We start from the raw sequence: 22,082 nt of genomic DNA on the forward strand, positions 1-22,082 counted from the left end.
TTCAGTGAATTTGCAGAAGAGCTGTTCAACAAACATTTAAGGCTCCCTTCCTCTATTGAGCTGCAGGTCAAGAGAGCACATCGTGTCCTCATACATACCTTTCACTAAACCAGTCAGAACTAGATCAGGGTTCAGCTGTTTCACTAAATGAAATACGGTGGGTTCTGCTCATTTTCTAGAAGAAAATAAACAGAAAAAAGATTTTATGGTGTGGATATTAAAAGGAAAAAGGCTACTAATAATGCTCAACAACTTTCATTTTATCTAAAAAAAAAACACTCAGAGAAAAAGTTTTCCTGCCTTAGTCTCACCACTAGGGTTTCTCTCCAGTGTGAACCCGTTGGTGTTTTTTAAGGTGAGAACTCCGAGAAAAGGATTTCCCACATTGTTCACACCAGTACGGCTTCTCTCCAGTGTGAATGCGTCGGTGGACTTCAAGGCTACCACTCTGAGAAAAAGTTTTTCCACATTGGTCACAGCTGTGAGGTTTCTCTCCAGTGTGGATGCGTTGATGATCTCTCAGGCTCTGTAGTCGACTGAAAGTATTCCCACACTGGTCACAGCTGTAAGGTTTCTCTCCCGTGTGTATGCGTTGATGTGGTCTCAGGCCTTGTAAGCAGGTGAAAGTCTTCCCACATTGGTCACAGCTGTAAGGTTTCTCTCCTGTATGAATGCGTTGATGCATTCTCAGGGTATGCAGCCTACTGAAGCCATTCCCACATTGGTCACAGCTGTATGGTTTCTCCCCAGTATGGATAAGTTGATGCATTCTCAGGTTTTGTATCTGATTGAAAGTATTCCCACATTGGTCACAGCTGTAAGGTCTCTCTCCAGTATGGATGCGGAGATGAACTTTTAAATGTCCAGCTGTTGAGTAGGTTTTGTCACAGAGCTTACAGTGGTGCCGTTTGAGTCTCTCTCTTCCTTCCTGTTTCAACAGACAGACAGAAAGAGAGACACGGTGGTGAGATGCCATGGTGGAGTAAGCGATTTATAACCATACATAATATTTAGAGCACGTCTGTACAATATAACCCTCCTCTCGTCTCGTCTTGCCTACTGTCTTACTATTTGGAAGACTCTCTCTACACTGCTCTCGAAAAAATAAAAACATGGATCTGATCAGCTGGTCTCTGAACTGGATCAAACCGGAGACCAGCAGGGACATTTTTACCATCGACAGGATTAGAAGCAGAAATCGCTGCCACTTCACCCTCAGCCCAAATTCCAATCTTATCTAGCTTCCCCAAACAACAGCCTTGTCTCGAAGGCCGTTGCTAATCTCCCCTGCTGAGGAATGTAGTGAGACACTACCATCCCCCCCCCCCCCCCCCCCAACCCCCACAACCACCCGTTGACTGTCTGCCTTGCCCGGGAGCCCAGGAAGGAAGGTCATCTCCTTAGCAACGTCTTGGCTATCGCTTGTGTTATGCCAGCGAACTGAGACGGGACTGATTACGTGCTGGACAGGCAGGTCTCAGACTCAAACTTCCACATATAGATATGCATACCCCCCCCCCCCCCCAACCCACGCCTCCAACGCTTCGTCCCCCCAGCGAGACAGGCGGGTCTGTACCAGCGTACCAAAGAGCTGCAGGACCGGATGGCTGCCTGACTATGCCCCCCCCTCCCTGTGGCAGGTCATAACTCTGTTCATGTTGTGAAATTATCGCGGAAAACAAAGTATTTAATGTGTCCCACTCATTTGTACATGAAGCCAGAAAACACGGAGACAACAGAATAAAGTCTGACCTGAACATCGGTGCTATCAGAGCCTGCTGCTGGTCTACTGGAGTCCTCCGGGTCCTGGTTCTGCTCCATTCCGCTGTGTGCTGCCGGTCCTGGTCCTGGTTTCCGTTTGAAGAGGACTCTGTTGTGTTGCAGGCTGACTCTATGCCCCGCCCCCCGCAGCTTCTCATTGGCTGAGTCATGAAACGCTGATCAACCAATCAGAGCAAACTATTTCTATTTCAAGTTTTTTTTAACCCTTTGGAGTTTGGGGCTGTTTTGACACTATTTTGGGGTATTTTTTCAGCACAACCTCACCTACAGTACAGGCCAAAAGTTTGGACACACACCTTCTCCTTCAATGCGTTTTTCTTTATTTTCATGACTATTTACATTGTAGATTCTCACTGAAGGCATCAAAACTATGAATGAACACATATGGAATTATGTACTTAACAAAAAAAGTGTGAAATAACTGAAAACATGTCTTGTATTTTAGATTCCTCAAAGTAACCACCCTTTGCTTACTAGAATATAAGACATGTTTTCAGTTATTTCACACTTTTTTGTTAAGTACATAATTCCACATGTGTTCATTAATAGTTTTGATGAATTACAATGTCACTAGTCATGAAAATAAAGGAAACGCATTGAATGAGAAGGTGTGTCCAAACTTTTGGCCTGTACTGTATATAACCTGATCATTTTTTTAATTTTGACTGGATCAACATTTTGAAAACACACAAAAACAGACAAAAGACACACACAAAAAACAAATACAAACACCAAAAAAACAGACAAAAACACTTTTTTATTATTATTATTTTTACAAAAGGCATAAAAAGACACAAAAACACGAAAACATATACTTTTTTTTTTTTTTGCAAAAAACGCACAAAAAATGTAAAAAAAAAAAAAAAAAAGAAAACGACATGAAATCACATAAAAAACACAAATATTACAAAAACACATAAATAAAATTAAAAAAAACACTAAAAACGCACAAATCACATTACCCCCATCCTTGAATCTTTGCACTGGCTACCTGTACATGTTAGGATCCAGATTAAGGTTTTACTCATTGTTGTTAAGTGTTTAAATGGTCCGGCACCGTCTTATTTATCAGAGCTTTTAAACCCCACAGTACTTCCAGAGCATTAGGTCGTCTAACCAGCTGCTCCTGGTTGTCCTGGTCCAGACTCTGGACTCGTGGGGACAGAGTCTTCTCTGTGGAACAGCCGACCTCTCCAGGTCAGAGCTGCACAGTCTGTTGAGCACTTTAAAACATTATTAATAACCTATTTATTCTCCTTGTCGTTCAGTCCCAGCTCGGCAAGAATCCTTGGCTTTCTTTTACTTTTTTTACCCTTTTATTTTTCTTTTCTATGTCTAACTCTGTTTTTGGATTGAGTTTTTATTACTATTTTATTGTTTTACTGTTTTTAGTATTTTATTGTTTACATTGTTCTTATTTATACCTATTTGTGTATGATTTTATTCTATTTTAATAACTGTACGGCACTTTGGTCAACTGAGGTTGTGTTTAAATGTGCTCCATAAATAAACTTTGACTTGACTTGACTTGAAGAGTAAACTTCAAACTTTCCTCTTTGACAAAGCCTATAGTTAGGGCTGGCTGAGGCCTTGGACCAGCCCCTAGTTATGCCGCTATAGGCCCAATGTGTCGGGGGACACGATACACCATGTGGTCCTGCTCAGCATCACTCCTGCTGGTCTCACTGCTGTGGATCTGGTTCGGCCCCAGATGGGAATGCTCCTCTCCTGGTCCACTCTACACTCACCATCACTACTGGACAATAGTGGAGCTTCACCTCCTGCTGCTGTCTCCTCCCACAACTCCTGCTCCTCTCTGTCTCCTCCAAGAACTCCTGCTCCTCTCTGTCTCCTCCCACAACTCCTGCTCCTCTCTGTCTCCTCCCACAACTCCTGCTCCTCTCTGTCTCCTCCAAGAACTCCTGCTCCTCTCTGTCTCCTCCCACAACTCCTGCTCCTCTCTATCCTCCCTCCCTCTCCCCCTTCATCCTCTATCTCATCTATTCTACTCTGTTGATCTGTACAACGACATCTATTGACGTCTGTCCGTCCTGGAGATGGATCCTCCTCTGTCTCTCCCTGAGGTTTCTTCTTCTTTTTCCCCTGCTAAAAGGGTTTTTGAGGAGTTTTTCCCTGGCCGATGTGAGGGTCTAAGGTCAGAGGGAGTCGAACCATGTACAGTCTGTAAAGCCCTTTGAGGCAAATCTGTGATTTGTGATTTTGGGCTATGTAAACAGTTGACTTGCCTTGACTTAGCTGTAACTGTGTTAAAATGATTATTTGTTAAAACTTCAGTGACTTTGCAGAAGAGCTGTTCAACAAACATTTAAGGCTCCCTTCCTCTATTGAGCTGCAGGTCAAGAGAGCACATCGTGTCCTCATACTGAACCTTTCCACTAAACCAGTCAGAACTAGATCAGGGTTCAGCTGTTTCACTAAATGAAATACGATGGGTTCTGCTCATTTTCTAGAAGAAAATAAACATCTAAAAAAAGTCAGGTTGATAGAGCTTCATGCTCCAAATGTCACTGTGTGATTATCAAATTCAATTTAAAGAAGAATTATTTAGTGTGCAGACTGTTTTTTCAACATATTCCATTAAATTAATATATTTAACTAAATAGATATATTTTTATGGCATGTTTGATCATTTTAGCCTATTCTTTCAGCTGCAAGATGATGGTGTGAAGCAGAGTTGGGAGAAATTTGATATAAAAACATAATTCAACATGTTAGTGAGACTTAATTTTAATTTTAATCAGTACATGATGATATTGGTATAAAAACACAGACAAAAAAATACTTTGACATGCAGGAGCTGCTGTTTCATCTCCTCTCTTGGTTCATTAATTCAGGACAAAGAACAATTTGAGGCATGATGTGGTTTCCAGCTGGGCATTTTCCGTTTAATTCAACTGTAAAAATGTTCAGTTCAGCATCAAAAGTTTCACATCAAACTTTGAGCCTATCCCAAAGAGTTTCCTACCTGTGACAGTGAGGGAGTCGCAGGAGGCTTTAAGAGAACAGACCAACACCAGGAACTTTGATCCGACTGCACAATGAGCAATCTGTTTTTATTGAAGGCTTAAAACAATCTTATAATGTGGATATTAAAAAGAAAAAAGGCTACTAATAATGCTCTAACAACTTTTATTTTTTCTAAAAAAACTACCACTCAGAGAAAAAGTTTTCCTGCCTTAGTCTCACCACTAGGGTTTCTCTCCAGTGTGAACCCGTTGGTGTCTTTTAAGGCTAGAACTGTGAGAAAAGGTTTTCCCACATTGGTCACACCAGTATGGCTTTTCTCCAGTGTGAATGCGTCGATGGACTTCAAGGTTACGACTGTAAGATAAAGGTTTTTCCACATTGGACACAGCTGTAAGGTTTCTCTCCAGTATGGATGCGTTGATGATATATCAGGCTCTGTAGTCGACTGAAGGCATTCCCGCATTGGTCACAGCTGTATGGTCTCTCTCCAGTATGGATGCAGAGATGAACCTTTAAACTTCCAGCTGTTGAGTAGGTTTTGTCACAGAGCTGACAGTGGTGCCGTTTGAGTCTCTCTCTTCCTTCCTGTTTCAACAGACAGACAGAAAGAGAGACACGGTGGTGAGATGCCATGGTGGAGTAAGCAATTTATAACCATAAATAATATTTAGAGCACGTCTGTACAACATAACCCTTAATGTCCAAGAGTGAACAGGTGTTACCACCTGCAGGGTTAGACTCCACACAGAAAATGTGTTTGTTATAGCAGTGGCAGAGTGAATTGTTGGCCATCGTCATCATCGTCTCAACTTCTGCTTTTTTCTCTTTCTCACTTCTAGGAATAAAACACCACTTTTGATGAGGTAATAACTAATTTCATACACTTATTCATTGATATAATTTGAAGCTGTATACTTTGAAATAGGAAGGGAAACCCCTGTCAGCACAATGGTTACCTTCAAGTCAGTAGAGCCCAGTTTATAAATACATAAATATGTGTGTGTATATATATATATATATATATATATATATATATACAAAGACAAACATTATATCCATACATGTATAAATATATGCATTGACATATGTAAGAATATAATGTATGTGAGAATATATATTCTTACACACACACACAACTTGGTTATATTCCAACTAAAGCAGGAAATCTTGATTACACATTGAAACAAAGATACTTAAATGTCTCTATATTACTTCATGATGTCCCTGGAAAGTGACCTTTTTCACGTGTTTACAGATAAAGTTTTCAATATATGAAAAATATCTGCTATAAATATCTGCTTATTAGTAACACTTTATTTTGAAATTCACATTTCTGGCAGGCAAGCAGCGTTTTTATGGAGTAAGACCGCTGTCAAAAAGATGTGTCCATGTTATAAGCATTCGTATTTGTAATGATAAACATTTGTGTGTAAATAAAAAAGTTGTACCCAAAATTCTGCTGTCACACACATGAGTCTGATAAATTATTAGGGTTAGGATTGTTTTTATGTGAGTATGAATCTAAAAGCTGTGAGTGCAAAGTCTTGTGAATACAACTCTAATTTCTCAACTACGAGTGTTCACTGTGAACACGAATTCAAGTTTGTGGGTACGAGTCGAAAAACTGTTGAAATGACGTCACAGGCAGGTCACAGGCAGGTCACAGGGGAAAGCAATCGAACCCCGAAAAATGCGCCGAAGGATGGCTGACAACATGGACACCGTCGGGGAAGCATCATCATCACAGGTAAAGTAAATAACACATCCAACATTTATTTATTTTTATTTAGTTGTTTATTTCATGAAATTGTACTGTTTTAAATAATATGAAGTTTATGGACGTTAAGACATTCTGCTTTAGCTTACAAGCTAACCACATGTCAGTTACTGCTTGTGTAACCAAACAATAGAATTAGTCAGAGTCCTGACAGCAGTTTACTATCAATCCAGAATTTATTTATTATATTCGTGTATATCTGAGATCAGACACACAAGTGTGGTTTGCATGGGTCCAGACTAGTAATATTAATTAATAATTTAATAATTGATATTTGTTGTATTAACTTGCATGCTAATGATTGGCATACATTATTTTGCTAAAAATACAAAATTATTTTTTATGTCTGTCCAGCCTATGTGGGATAGAGTACTGTATGTTGGTAAATGACTATGTTAACAGTGGCATTTAGCCTAATGCATCAAACTTGTTGTTTACAGGGACCAGTAGCTGCTCGGTTATTGGAACGTCTGAAATCAAGGATTACAGATGTGTTGAATCAACCACACTTGAATTTGGACTATTTACAATACATTGTAAATCAAGAAACATTCATTGTGACGGCTGCCTCCAGTACTTTAAACATCCCAGCTGAAATTGTGGAGTGTCTTTTATCCCGGTCGTCGGCTAAATTACTGCTGCCTTACAATGGACAACATGCATCAGTGCAATGCATTGTGGGAGCAGTGAGCCTCATTGTTCTCTGTGAGGATTCTCCTGAGGACTCATGAAACAACAACAGAGTCTCATCAGGATGAAACCAGGAAACACTAAATACTCAAAGATTGTTTCAGCATCAAGAAGAAACCTGCAGCGGTTCAAACTGATGATTTTACTCTTTATGGTTTCATTAATATTCACACATGTATGTGTCTAAGTTCTGTCTGCACCAACTTACATTCACACAAACAAATCACCGTTTTTATCTGCAGGGAGCAGAGAAGAGTCTGATTCTGATAAAGTTACACAGAGAAGGAAAAGTTCAATAAACTACTTTTGATTTAACGGGAAAAGAAACTAAAGCTGGAGCTTTTTTTTTTTTTTAAGATTATTTTTTTGGCATTTTTATTGCTTTATTAGATAGAGACAGGTAGAAAGGGGGAGACAGAGGGAAAGACATGCAGCAAAGGGACCCGGGTCCGCTGCAGCAAGCACATGGCCATGTGGTAAGCAGTCTACCAGTGTGAGCCACCGGGACGCCCGAGCTGGAGCTTTTTAGAGCTGATTGATCTGAATCTGATCAGAACAGAGACCCCCCTCCCCCTCCCCCTCCCGAATACACAAATAAGCGGCGGGAAAATATCGCGGAAAACAAAGTATTTAATGTGTCCCACTCATTTGTACATGAAGCCAGAAAACACGGAGACAACAGAATAAAGTCTGACCTGAACATCGGTGCTATCAGAGCCTGCTGCTGGTCTACTGGAGTCCTCCGGGTCCTGGTTCTGCTCCATTCCGCTGTGTGCTGCCGGTCCTGGTCCTGGTTTCCGTTTGAAGAGGACTCTGTTGTGTTGCTGGGTGACTCTATGCCCCGCCCCCCGCAGCTTCTCATTGGCTGAGCCATGAAACGCTGATCATCCAATCAGAGCAAACTATTTCTATTTAATGTTATTTTAACCCTTTGGAGTTTGGGCTGTTTTGAGACTATTTATGTCTATTTTTTCAGAACAACCTCACATATATGACCTGATCATTTTTTTTCATTTTCACTTACTGGATCAACATTTTGAAAACACACAAAAAAAGTTTTTTATTTTATTTTACAAATGACATAAAAAGACACAAAAACACATCGAAAACACATACATTTTTTTTTACAAGACACAAACAAAAAAATTGCAAAAGACACATAAGACACACAAAAATTAAAAAATAAACAAAAACACACAAAAAATACAAAACACAACAATAAAAAACGCACAAAAAATACACAAAAAAGAATTATGTATGAAAAAAGCTAACAGACATAAACAAAGGACATTTTCACTATAATTTAATTAGTTTTAGTTAGTTTTGTAACAATACAATACAGTTTACTTCGTTATTGTTGTTTATTTTAAAACTCTTGTTTTTATTTTTGTTTCAGTTAATGAAAATGTTTTTTCAACTCCAGTTTTCATTATTTCGTTAGTTGTCGTTAACTATAATAACCTTGGAACAACCTGCCTGAGGAAATCAGGTCGGCTGAGTCAGTGATCTCTTTTAAATCTCTTCTTAAAACAGACTTTTATCAGAGAGCCTTTCCTGGTTTGACCTGAACTTTACCTTCCCTTGAACTGTCTTTTAACTGCACAGAACTATGTCATTCTCTAACATTATCTTTGTTTTTTGTTTCATGTCTGTGTATAACTTGTGTTTGTAAAGAACTATGTAGAATTTGTTGTGAAAAGTTGTTGTTGTTGTTGTTGTGATGATGATGATGATAATGATGATGATGATGATGATGATGATGGATACATACATCATAGTAGAACCCTTAAAGCTCATTCACAGAACGTCTCATTGAGCGTTTTTAGAGCCAAGCTAGTTATTTCTTCATGCCTCCTCTTCATGTGCTGTGTTGTTTTATTCTGAACTTCTCTCTGAAACTAAAGACTGACAGCAGTAACTGAGTCTGACTGAGGTGGTTTGATCCAGTGAGGAGGAAGAGGAGATGAATAAACAGAGACACAAAAACACTCCAGAGTTCAAACTCTCACTGAACAAACCTTTATTCTTTAGACATTCTGACAAAATCAAAATATTATTGTAAGCATGATTTGATTTAATTCTGTTTTTTATTCAAGTCAAGGTGATTGTTGCTGTTGAACCTGCATCCTGTCAGAGTTGTTGCTTTAATAATCTTCTTTTTTATATTCTCATTAAATGTTTGCAGACAAAGAGAAGCTTTGACTCGTCGTTTCAAACTGTTAATCCTTTAATCAGTGTTTGTTGTCCTGTTGTTATTGTCCTTCTCAGCATCAACATGATTATTATTATTAATTATCTGACACCAGTAAGATAATAAATAACATTAAAGCCCACACAGCCTGTAATCAGTGGTGAAATGTAACTTATTACATTTACTCAAGAACTGTACTTCACTACAATATTAAGGTAGTTTTACTTTACTTGAATATTTCCTTTATATGTCACTTTATACTTGTAATCCACTACATCTTAAATTCAACACAAGTTACTTTCCCGGTTGATATTTAACATGAAAAAAAATAAATTCATTGTGTTGATTTGTATTTGGTTTCCTGTAATTTTTAATATTATATATATTTATTTCGAAACTTTTATTTCAATACTCATATAAAGCCTAATATAATATCCAAATATAATATATAATAATATCACCTTTGAAATATTTCTAAAATATCTATGCTAACTTTTAAAGATATATATGTATATATATATATATATATATATATATATATATGCTGCTCACATGAAGCAGCTCCTTTGTCTTGATGTATGTGTCTTTTTTAATATTTCTTGATATTAACATCAGTGTAAGAAAATAAGCTCAACTCTGCATTTTCATTGACAAATCCAGCGAACACCTCAGATATTATGAGCCGACTGATATAAAGTGATAATCAAGCCAGTTAAAGAATAAAAATTAAAACTTTGTTGAGAAACTTTTGCCCATATTAAGTTGATGTTATGAGATAAAAAGTTGAAATAAAAGGAACCTTAATTGTGACTTTTTATCTCATAATTTATACTTTTTATCTCTTAATATGACATTAAATCCCATAATTATTACTTTTTATCTCACATTGTAGACTTTGTATCTGATAAATATGACGTTCTATCTCATAATGATGACTTTTTATCTCATAATGATGACTTTTTATCTCATAATTTTGACTTTCTATGCCATGAATATGACATTGTATCTCATAATAATGATTATGATATATATTGTGATATGATATATACTCTTTATTCTGTCTTCTATATCTTTGTATCTGTCTCTTGAGCTGCTTTGACAACTAAATTCCCCCACTGCGGGATTAATAAAGTCTTAACTTATCTTTTTTTTAAATCACATGAATACTTTTATTGTTCTTTACAGAACCTGTAGAGCTGTATGTGTGTATGTCCATAATTATATTATAATATATTCTGTAGTTAATATGCTGACAACAGTAAAATGCTGCTCATATGAAGCAGCTCCTTCGTCTGGATGTACGTGTCTTTGTCAATGTTTCTTAATATTACCGTCAGTGGAAGAAAATGAGCCGAACTCGACATCTTTCATTGATATATCCAGTGAACACCTCAGATATTATGAACCGACTGATATAAAGTGATAATCAAGCCTTGTATGAAGGTCGTGTATCAATAACACGTCAACATGTGACTGAGTGGTGTCGGGACAACAACCTGCTCCTTCACACCTCCAAGACAAAGGAGACGATGGTTGACTTCAGGAGAACAAAGACAAGTGACCACCTCCCCCTTCCTTGGAGTCAACGTGTTAAATCACCTCACTTGGACCTCCAACACCTCATGCCTGGTCAAAAAGACCCGACAATGACTGAAACAGGCCCCGCCCCCACAGGAACTGATGCTGCGTTTCTACAGGAACAAACAAACTGAAAATAAAAGCTATTTATTAAACTTTCAACAACTACCTCCCTGTAAATAACCTGCACATGTATGTACAGAAGTAGAATCTTTTTAAAGCAGTTTTTACTGTTTTCTATAATTTATACTTTGTCTTCTTTATATCTTTATGCATAATGTACAATTTCAGAGTTTAACAACAATGACGGTCTTCAAAGATCTCTTTCTGCTTTTTGATGTTATCTGGAGCAGATTTGGACACACTGGTCTGAATAATAAAAAATGTATGATATTGTGTAAATGTGTCAGTGTTGGATCAACAGGAAACAGAGGATCAACTCATAATTTATTGATTGTCGGAAAAAGATGGAAATGAAAAACAGCTAATTCTGATTAAATGAGTCATTATGAGAATAAGACAATATTTATATTTTAACATGAAACATGACTCATCAGGAGAATATAGGAATGTTATTTATTGTTTATTTATATCTTATATATGTATAGTAAAATAAAGAGTTAAATCTGATCCACACTCCTGTCGGAAGGTGGCGCTAATGATCCTGAAAGCTGTTTGCAAACCGGCAAAAACAGGAGAAGAAGACGGACCGGATGTGGGCGGGGCTTAACGAAACCCTACAAAGTCGCGATGGAGTTGTCCAGAACAGAATCTAAAGTCCAGCAGTCCCAGCGGAGACTCGGACCAGTAGCAGAAGAAGCACAGAGCGGAATGGAGGAGAACCAGGACCCGGAGGTCCCCAGTAGACCAGCAGCAGGCTCGAGCTCTGAAGTGAGTGGAACAGATGAAATACTTTCTGTTTTCTTTGTGTGTTTGAGCTCCAAAGTAGCAGATTGCAGTCGGAGGAGTTTCTTAAAAACGGTTTTCTTTGTTCCTGGAGGCATTTAATCAGACTCTTCTCTGCTCCCTGCAGATAAAAATGGAGTCATTTGTTTATGTGAATTTTAGTTGGTGCAGACAGAACTTAAACACATACACGTCTGAATATTAATTAAACAATAAACAGTAAAAATCATCAGCTCATCATCATCTCAAACTGCTCTTGTTTTTTCAAACACAGTAAGTCCTAACTACAAAATATTAGTATCATCAAGAAGAAAAGTCTCTCCTGAACGTTAATGTAAGTTTCATGTCTGTAGTTTTAAAAAAAATATCTGAGCAAGGAGGCGGGTTAGAAAACTGTCTTTCTTTTTCTTCTAGAAATGTCTGGTCCTAGTTCTCATTAGTTTCTATGGGACAGTTGGTTGGAGTTTCTGTCACATTCAGGCTCACTGAGAGAAATCTGTACGTCCCATTGATTCCAGAGTAGAATGTCTGAGAAGAGCAAAGATTTCTCTTCAATCTGCCCTAAAAATATAAAAATCATATCACTGTATTATTTTTAATTAGATTTCTCTCAATATCAAAATATACCACAATATAAACCAAATCACCATTTCATCCAAACTTAAAGCTTCCTCTTTACTCCTAAGTGAGATGTGAAGATATCACAAGCTCAGCTTTGATTGACAAGTATTCAGGTTTTACAGAAGAACACGTTAAATGTGTTGTTCAAGCCCAAATATATAAAATACATTATTAATGTTAAACTTCGAAATTCTAAAATAGTTTTTCAGGTCAAGGTTCCAAAAAAGTAAAGTAGGTAAAATCACAAAAAAAAAGAATCTCCCTCACTGTTTGCTTTCCTTTGTGTAAAAACTGTTTTATATTGGCTGTTTTTAAAAACAATGTTCCTTTTATGCTCCAATCTGTTATTGCTTTGGTTTGGTCCACCAGCACTTTCTTGTGTCTGGGACAGTAAAGTCTTGAAATGAGCTCAATAGGTTGACACTGATTTAGATAGTATGATACATTATTGGTGCTTTTTGAACATTGATGATTACGTCGTACAGATTCCAAATATGATTAATGGTGTTAGATAGCTTGCTCTACCATGGCATCTCACTGACCCTCTCTCTCCTTCTGTCTGTATGTTGCTTTTGAAACAGGGAGAAAGAGAGGGACTCAAACATCACCACTGTCAGCTCTGTGACAAATCATTCATAACAGCCCGAAGTTTAAATCGCCATCTTCGAGTTCACACTGGGGAGCGACCGTACAGCTGTGACCAGTGTGGGAACACTTTCACCAGGGCACAGCACCTGAGACGACATCAACGCATTCATACTGGAGAGAAACCGTACAGCTGTGACCAGTGTGGGAACACTTTCACCACAACACAGACCCTGAGGCAACATTATCGCATTCATACTGGAGAGAAACCGTACAGCTGTGACCAGTGTGTGAGCAACTTCACCACAGCACAGTCCCTGAAACTGCATCAACGCATTCACACTGGAGAAAAACCATATAGCTGCGACCATTGTGGAAAAACTTTTTCACAAAGAGGTACCCTTGATGTTCACCGACGCATTCACACTGGAGAGAAACCGTACAGGTGTGACCATTGTGGCCATGCTTTCACCACTGCACAGAGCCTGAGACAACATCAACGTATTCATACTGGAGAGCGACCGTACAGCTGTGACCAGTGTGGGAACAACTTCACCACTGCACAGTCCCTGAAATTGCATCAACGCATTCACACTGGAGAAAAACCATATAGCTGCGACCATTGTGGAAAAACTTTTTCACAAAAAGGTAACCTTGATACTCACCGACGCATTCACACTGGAGAGAAATCTTACAGCTGTGGCCAATGTGGCCATGCTTTCACCACTGCACAGAGCCTGAGACGACATCAACACATTCATACTGGAGAACGACCGTACAGCTGTGACCAGTGTGGGAACACATTCACCAGGGCACAGAACCTGAGAGAACATCAACGCATTCACACTGGAGAGAAATCTTACAGCTGTGGCCAATGTGGCCATGCTTTCACCACTGCACAGAGCCTGAGACGACATCAACACATTCATACTGGAGAACGACCGTACAGCTGTGACCAGTGTGGGAACACATTCACCAGGGCACAGAACCTGAGAGAACATCAACGCATTCAGACTGGAGAGAAATCTTACAGCTGTGGCCAATGTGGCCATGCTTTCACCACTGCACAGAGCCTGAGACGACATCAACACATTCATACTGGAGAACGACCGTACAGCTGTGACCAGTGTGGGGACACATTCACCAGGGCACAGAACCTGAGAGAACATCAACGCATTCACACTGGAGAGAAACCGTACAGGTGTGACCATTGTAGAAAAACTTTTTCATAGTGGTACCCTTGATGTTCACCGCCGCAGTCACACTGGAGAGAAACAGTACAGCTGTGTCCAGTTTGGGAACACTTTCAGCACTGCAACGTTCCTGAGACGGCATCAACACATTCATACTCGAGAGAAACCGTACAGCTGCAATCAGTGTGATAAAACCTTTTCGCAAATAGGTACCCTTTATATTCACCGACGCATTCACACTGGAGAGAAACCGTACAGCTGTGGCCAATGTGGCCATGCTTTCACTAAAGCAAAGAGCCTAAAACATCATCAATGCAGTCATACTGTAGACAAACCGTCTTTGTGTGATTAATTTTGAAAAATGTCTTCTGATAGTAGAGCCCCTAAAGCTCACCAATGCATTCACAGAATGTCTCATTTAGCCTTTTTAGAGCCAAGCTAGCTATTTCTTCATGTCTCCTCTCCATGTGATGTGTTGTTATATTCTGATCTTCTCTCTGAAACTAAAGACTGACAGCAGTAACTGAGTCTTACTGCGGTGGTTTGATCCAGTGAGGAGGAAGAGGAGATGGATAAACAGAGACACAAAAACACTCCAGAATTCAAACTCGGACTGAACAAACCTTTATTCTTGTGGAATTCAGATGAAATCAAACTAATTTTAAGCATTGATCTGTTGTTATTGTCATTCTCAGAATCAAAATGGTCATTATTATTAATTATCTGACACCAGTAAGATAATTAATATCAATAAAACCCGCACGGCCTGTAATCGGTGCTGGAATGTAACTTATTACATTTACTCAAGTACTGTACTTCAGCAAAATATGATGGTAGTCGTACATAAGTTCAATATTTCCATTTTAAGTCACTCTATACACATAATCCACCACATTTAACTGACAGCTTTAGTTATTTTTCCCGTTGAGATTTAACACGGTAAAAATGTTTAAATGGATAATTATTGAAGATTCTTACATTAATCCAGGATTAAACATCTGGAAAACGGACATATATTTCTAGAATTTCATTCTGTGTTATGTTTTCATTTGTAGAATTTTTATTTTGTTTCAATTTGTTGACTTGTATTTAGTTTCCTGTATTTTTAATCTTGCCATATATAATGATGGGGATATATTGATTTGATAAACTCTGTAACTACTAAACTCTGTAACTTCAGTTCCTTTGAGTTAAGTTCTCCACGTCAGCAGTGTTTGCATTACTGCTGGAAAACATGTTTATATGTCTGGATCAATACAGATGTTCACATCTGCACTGACTAACCAAACATGGATCATCACACGTCTCCAGCTTGGAGGGACAAAGTGCGTCTCTCTGCAAATAACATCTGCGTGCCATCGGACCATCAACTCAATGAATTCTTGTAACTTGGTCAGATCTTCTTGATCCTATTTGGCTGATAGAACTCTGTCCCTATCCAGCTGAACAGTGTGATGTGACTCTGTTTCTACATGATTGCTATTCTTGTCTGACTTGTATCATCATCATAATCTTTGTATTTTTTCTATGTATGATCTTGTATTAAAATTACTTAAAGAAAAGCATGTTTTAAATACTTTTTATTTCTAACTAAGGAATCATTTGTTAAATTCTTCAATAAATTAGTACATAACAGCATATTCTGTAGTTAAAATGAGCCCTATGCCGACAACAGTAAAATGCTGCTCACATGAAGCAGCTCCATCGTCTGGATTTTAATGTTTCTTCATATTACCGTCAGTGGAAGAAAATGAGCTGAACTTGAGATCTTTTATTAAGAAAATCCAATGAATACAACAGATATTATGAGCCGACTGATATAAAGTGATAATCAAACCTTGAATGAAGGCCGTGTATCAATAACACATCAGAGTCGTTCAGTCATGAATGATGAAATAAAACATTAAAACTCAAAACTCTGCTGCAATAATACTTTATTATATTCATCACAGTTCTGCAAACAACGAGTATATTGTGTGTTTATGATAGTGAAAACAGTTTTGAGCTGTGAGATGGAGCCCAACAGCTCACCGAGGTGTTTACTGAAATATTCATCCTCTCACTTGAAGCAGCTTTTGTTCCCACATGCCTCAGTCCTCCACCATCATTCCAGAGCCTGAAAAGACTTCTGTGAAGAGCCTGAATGACTGTGGCACAGTGTCGTTAACAGCATCAGTCATGAAGTGCTCTGAGAACACAAACCGACCACAGGCTCCTCACACTCTTCACACATGACTGCAGCCCCATCCACACCTCCAGCTGCATCATTCAACTCACAGGTGACGCAACAATAGTGGGACTGAGGAGACGGCGTGCAGGCTGGAGGTGCAACATGTGACTGAGTGGTGTCGGGACAACAACCTGCTCCTTCACACCTCCAAGACAAAGGAGACGATGGTTGACTTCAGGAGAACAAAGACCAGTGACCACCTCCCCCTTCCTTGGAGTCAACGTGTTAAACCACCTCACTTGGACCTCCAACACCTCATGCCTGGTCAAAAAGACCCGACAATGACTGAAACAGGCCCCGCCCCCACAGGAACTGATGCTGCGTTTCTACAGGAACAAACAAACTGAAAATAAAAGCTATTTATTAAACTTTCAACAACTACCTCCCTGTAGATAACCTGCACATGTATGTACAGAAGTAGAATCTATTTTAAAGCAGTTTTTACTGTTTTCTATAATTTATACTTTGTCTTCTTCATATGTTTATGGATAGATTCTTTTTTTTTTTTTAAAGAGGCCACCACAATTTCAGAGTCTAATGACAAGGACAGTCTTCAGATATTTTTCTTCTTTTTGATGTTATCTGAAGCTGATTTGGACACACTGGTCTGAATTATGAAACATTTATGATATTGTGTAAATTTGTCAGTGTTGGATCAACAGGAAACTTAGGATCAGCTCATAATTTATTGATTCTCAGAAAAAAGATGGAATGATCCTGAAAGCTTTTTGCAAACCGGCAAAAACAGGAGAAGAAGACGGACCGGATGTGGGCGTGGCTTAAGGAGACGCTACAAAGTCGCGATGGAGTTGTCCAGAACAGAATCTAAAGTCTAGCAGTCCCAGCGGAGAGCAGGAGCAGGAGCAGGAGCAGGAGCAGGAGCAGGAGCAGGAGCAGGAGCAGGAGCAGGAGCAGGAGCAGGAGCAGCACAGAATAGAGCGGAATGGAGGAGAACCAGGACCCGGAGGTCCCCAGTAGACCAGCAGCAGGCTCGAGCTCTGAAGTGAGTGGAACAGATGAAATACTTTCTGTTTTCTTTGTGTGTTTGAGCTCCAAAGTAGCAGATTGCAGTCGGAGGAGTTTCTTTAAAACGGTTTTTCCTTGTTCCTGGAGGCATTTAAATCCTGATCCAGGTCTCTTTGGGGGGTCCGGCTCAGTGGGGGAGGGGTTCCTGGTTGTTAATGTATGAATGTGAGTTTGTAAAACCGGTTCAAACCGCTCCAGGCTTTGTGTTCACGTGTTTTTCTTTGTTGTGAGGGACAAACTACAGACTGGTTCCAGCTTTAATAAACTCTGATCACATTCACTTCCATCAGCTCTAAAAAGCTCCAGCTTTAGTTTCTTTTTATTGAACTTTTCCTTCTCTGTGTAACTTTATCAGAATCAGACTCTTCTCTGCTCCCTGCAGATAAAAATGGCGATATTTGTTTATGTGAATGTTAGTTGGTGCAGACAGAACTTAAACACATACACGTCTGAATATTAATTAAACCATAAACAGTAAAAATCATCAGCTCATCATCTCAAACTGCTCTTGTTTTTTCAAACACAGTGAGTCCTAACAACAAAATATTAGTATCATCAAGAAGAAAAGTCTCTGCTGAAAGTTAATGTAAGTTTCATGTCTGTAGTTTAAAAAATATATATATGAGCAAGGAGGCGGGTTAGAAAACTGTCCTTCTTTTCCTTCTAGAAATGTCTGGTCCTAGTTCTCATTAGTTTCTATGGGACAGTTGGTTGGAGTTCTTGTCACATTCAGGCTCACTGAGAGAAATCTGTACGTCCCATTGATTCCAGAGTAGAATGTCTGAGAAGAGAAAACATTTCTCTACCATATGCCCTAAAAATATAAAAATAATGTCTGCATAATGGTGTGCTATCTAGAAAAAACCACTGTATTATTTTTAATTAGATTTCTCTCAATATCAAAATATACCACAATATAAATCAAATCACCATTTAATTTAAACTTAACTTCTTAGTCCTAAGTGAGATGTGAAGATATCACAAGGTCAGTTTTGGTTGACAAGTATTCAAGTTTTACAGAAGAACATGTTAAATGTGTTGTTCAAGTCCAAATATATGAAATACATTCTTAATGCTAAACTTCGAAAATCTAAAATAGTTTTTCAGGTCAGGGTTCCATGTGTAATGTAATGTAGGTATCAATACAAAATAAAATGTATCTCCCTCACTGTTTGCTTTCCTTTGTGTCAAAACTGTTTATTTATGGATATTTATTTAAATTTTGGTCCTTTTATGCTCCTATCCAAGATAAAAAAGTATAAAGGCACGAGAAATCCCCATTAGTGCAGGAAGCACACATGTTGCTTTGGTTTGAGCCACCAAACCACTGTCTACTGTCTGGGACAGTAGAGTCTGGAATTTAGCTTTATAGGATGGAACATATTTAGATAGTATGACAGATTAGTGGTGCTTCTTGGGCAGTGAGTTGTACAGGTTAAGTTGTACAGACTCTAAATATTATTGATGATTTTAGATGGTATTTCACTGACCCTCTGTTTTTTTCTGTCTGTCTGTCAGTCGCTTTTGAAACAGGGAGAAAGAGAGGGACTCAAACATCACCACTGTCAGCTCTGTGACAAATCCTTCACAACACTGGAGAGAAACCTTACAGCTGTGATCAATGTGGGAAGTCTTTCACTCAGGCACAGAACCTGAGAGCACATCAACGCATTCACACTGGAGAGAAGCCGTACAGCTGCAAGCAGTGTGATAAAAGTTTTTCACGAAGTAATATGCTTAAAGCTCACCGATATGTTCACAGTGGAGAGGAACCATTCAGCTGTGACCAATGTGGGAAAGCTTTCACCGTGTCATGGAGACTGAGACAACATCAACTTGTTCACACTGGAGAGAGGCCGTACAGCTGTGACCAGTGTGGGCACGCTTTCACCACATCAGAGAACCTGAGAATACATCAACGCATTCATACTGGAGAGAAACCGTACAGATGTGACCAGTGTGGGCACGCTTTCACTCAGGCACAGAACCTGAGAATACATCAACGCATTCATACTGGAGAGAAACCGTACAGATGCGACCAGTGTGGTAATACCTTTTCACGGAGTGATAACCTTATTACTCACCGACGTATTCACACTGGAGCGAAGCTTTACAGCTGTGACCAGTGTGGTAAAAGTTTTTCAAGAAGTGATAACCTTAATGTTCACCGACGGGTTCACACTGGAGAGAAATTGGAGTGATCTCACACTGGTCACAGCAACTGAGAGAACATCAACTCATTCATACTGGAGAGAAACCATACATGTGTGACCAATGCGGAAAAACTTTCACAAAGTCGTACCCTTGTTGCTCACCAAAGCGTTCACACTGGAGAGAAACCATACTGCTTTGAACAATATGGCCTTTGCTTTCACTCATGCAAAGAGCCTGAGACGACATCGACACAGTCATACTGTAGACAAACCGTACTCGTGTGACCAATGTGGGTCAATGTCTTCTCATAGTTGAACCCTTAAAGCTCACCAGTGCATACACAGAATGTCTCATTGACTGTTTTTATAGTCAAGCCAGCTATTTCTTCATGCCTCCTCTCCATGTGCTGTGTTGTTATATTCTGAGCTTCTCTCTGAAACTAAAGACTGACAGCAGTAACTGAGTCTGACTGAGGTGGTTTGATCCAGTGAGGAGGAAGAGGAGATGAATAAACAGAGACACAAAAACACTCCAGAGTTCAAACTCTCACTGAACAAACTTACATACTTATTCTTTCTAAATTCGGATAAAATCTAAATGTAATTGTAAACATTATTTGATTTCATTCTGGTTTTTTTTTTCTCCAGTAAAGGTGATTGTTGCTGTTGAACCTGCATCCTGTCAGAGTTGTTGCTTTAATAATCTTCTTTTTTATATTCTCATTAAATGTTTGCAGACAAAGAGAAGCTTTGACTCGTCGTTTCAAACTGTTAATCCTTTAATCAGTGTTTGTTGTCCTGTTGTTATTGTCCTTCTCAGCATCAACATGATTATTATTATTAATTATCTGACAGATAAAGTCATAAATATTGTAAATGTCCTGATACTCTCAAAATGGTCTTATTATAGTCTGTTGATACATGTAGTAGGGTGGCTTGTATTATTAACATACATAGATATTAAATAGCTTGTTGATCGTAGTAATTGTATAATACGTCCAAAAATACTATAAAATAGAGAAGTCATAGCTCACTGAGATAGGAGACTGATCAGAAGGTTGTTGGTTCCAATCTGGTCATGGATGGTGACTTTAAAGGTCTCACACCACAATGAAGAAGTCAAATACGACCAAATACAGCAGCTGAATGTGAAAGGAGATATTTCAAGGAGTTGGAAGACTGACATGAAGACTGAAGGTTTGAATCTTGTGAATTTTGAGTCTTGTAAAATTCATAGTATATTGTCTCATTAAAAAGTCATTTTACATACTTTTGGATTGATTGATTGATGCTTCATTCATCCACATGGAAAAATTTAGATCTATAAGCTCCTGCATTGATCTGTCAGAACCAACCAGTGGGGCTGTTTGACTTCTTACTGTCCATGTTCAGCCTCAAAACTCACTGCAGCTCATAAGGATCAAACCTACAACCTTCTGTCTCCCTGAGTGATCTCCTCTGACACCCAGCTGCTGCTTTTGGTCCTATTTGACTTCTTCATTGTAGTGTTAGACTTTAAAAACTAACTTTCTGTCATGAGGTTTGAACCAACAACCTTCTGTCTTCTAGTCAGTCTGCATCCGGGTTCAGTAATGTGCTGCCCACTGCTCCTTGCATGGTGTCTTCACTTGTGTGTAAAAAAGGATGGGTTAAATGCAGAGGTTGAATTTCCCCATTGTGGGTTTAATAAAAGTAATTAATCTTAATTAATCACACTGAGCTGTCTGAGATGACACTCCTCCATACTTTGTTGGTCATTGTTAAAGCATAAAACGTCTAAAATTACATAAAAAAACAAACAAAATTCTCCTACGTCTAACAAAAAAAAAAATCATACTGTACTGTTGTTTTTTGTCAAAAGTGGTGGAATTTTTAAAATGCCTAAAAATGCTTGAAGTAACTTTATTATAGTCTGTTGATACAAATTAGAGCATGTTTTGTCCATAAATGACAAAAACACCATATAATGGGATCTTGAAAAATTGTCAAAATTTTAAAGGCCTAAAAATGCTTAAAATGCCCCGATTATAGTCTATTGATACATATTAGGGTTTAGTTTGACCATTAATGACAGAAAAATACTATTTTATTGGATGTCAAAAAATGGTCAAATTTTAAAATGCCTAAAAATGCTTAAAATTAATTTATTATAGTCTGATGATACATATTAGGTCTTACTAAACAGAGGAACTAAAAAGACACAGAAACATCAGTATCAGAAATACTTTATTGAGGGGAAATTGTTTTGTTACAGTTGCTGCTGTATAAGAATAGAAAATATTTCTTAAAATAAAAGTTAAAAAAAAGCATGCTACGCTAAATATACAGCAATACAAATGCAGGTCTTAAGTACATAAAGATA

The 22,082-nt window shown here is 38.5% G+C and overlaps 2 protein-coding genes across 2 annotated transcripts in view; one reads left to right on the forward strand and one right to left on the reverse strand.

Annotated features, from left to right (window-relative positions):
- Positions 1-20,565, forward strand: part of LOC131990124 (zinc finger protein 721-like) — a 463,174-nt gene extending 442,609 nt beyond the window's left edge. Inside the window, exons 7-10 of the mRNA XM_059355524.1 lie at positions 13,228-14,349; positions 14,429-14,631; positions 19,158-19,718; positions 19,784-20,565. Coding sequence (XP_059211507.1) covers positions 13,228-14,349; positions 14,429-14,631; positions 19,158-19,718; positions 19,784-19,920 — 2,023 coding nt within the window. The 3' untranslated portion in view covers positions 19,921-20,565. The remainder of the gene's footprint in view (positions 1-13,227; positions 14,350-14,428; positions 14,632-19,157; positions 19,719-19,783) is intronic.
- LOC131990099 (zinc finger protein 135-like) lies at positions 232-8,111 on the reverse strand. Its single transcript, XM_059355506.1, has 6 exons — positions 7,933-8,111; positions 6,986-7,017; positions 4,990-5,124; positions 4,769-4,834; positions 1,753-1,922; positions 232-928 (listed from the first exon to the last, which is right to left on the reverse strand). The coding sequence occupies exons 1-6, from the start codon at positions 8,109-8,111 to the stop codon at positions 314-316; spliced, it is 1,197 nt and encodes a 398-aa protein (XP_059211489.1). The 3' UTR covers positions 232-313.
- Positions 20,566-22,082: the final 1,517 nt, after the last annotated feature.

Source organism: Centropristis striata, chromosome 17 (genome assembly GCF_030273125.1).
Source record: "Centropristis striata isolate RG_2023a ecotype Rhode Island chromosome 17, C.striata_1.0, whole genome shotgun sequence".
NCBI classification, from domain to species: Eukaryota; Metazoa; Chordata; class Actinopteri; order Perciformes; family Serranidae; genus Centropristis; species Centropristis striata.

Coding starts and splice junctions, on each gene's coding strand:
- LOC131990099 (XM_059355506.1), bottom strand. CDS start 8,111: ATGGCTCAGCCAATGAGAAGCTGCGGGGGGCGGGGCATAGAGTCACCC. Junction 7,018..7,932: donor CTGATAGCACCGATGTTCAG/GTCAGACTTTAT, acceptor CCTTGATTTCAG/ACGTTCCAATAACCGAGCAG. Junction 929..1,752: donor CTGATAGCACCGATGTTCAG/GTCAGACTTTAT, acceptor CTGTTGAAACAG/GAAGGAAGAGAGAGACTCAA.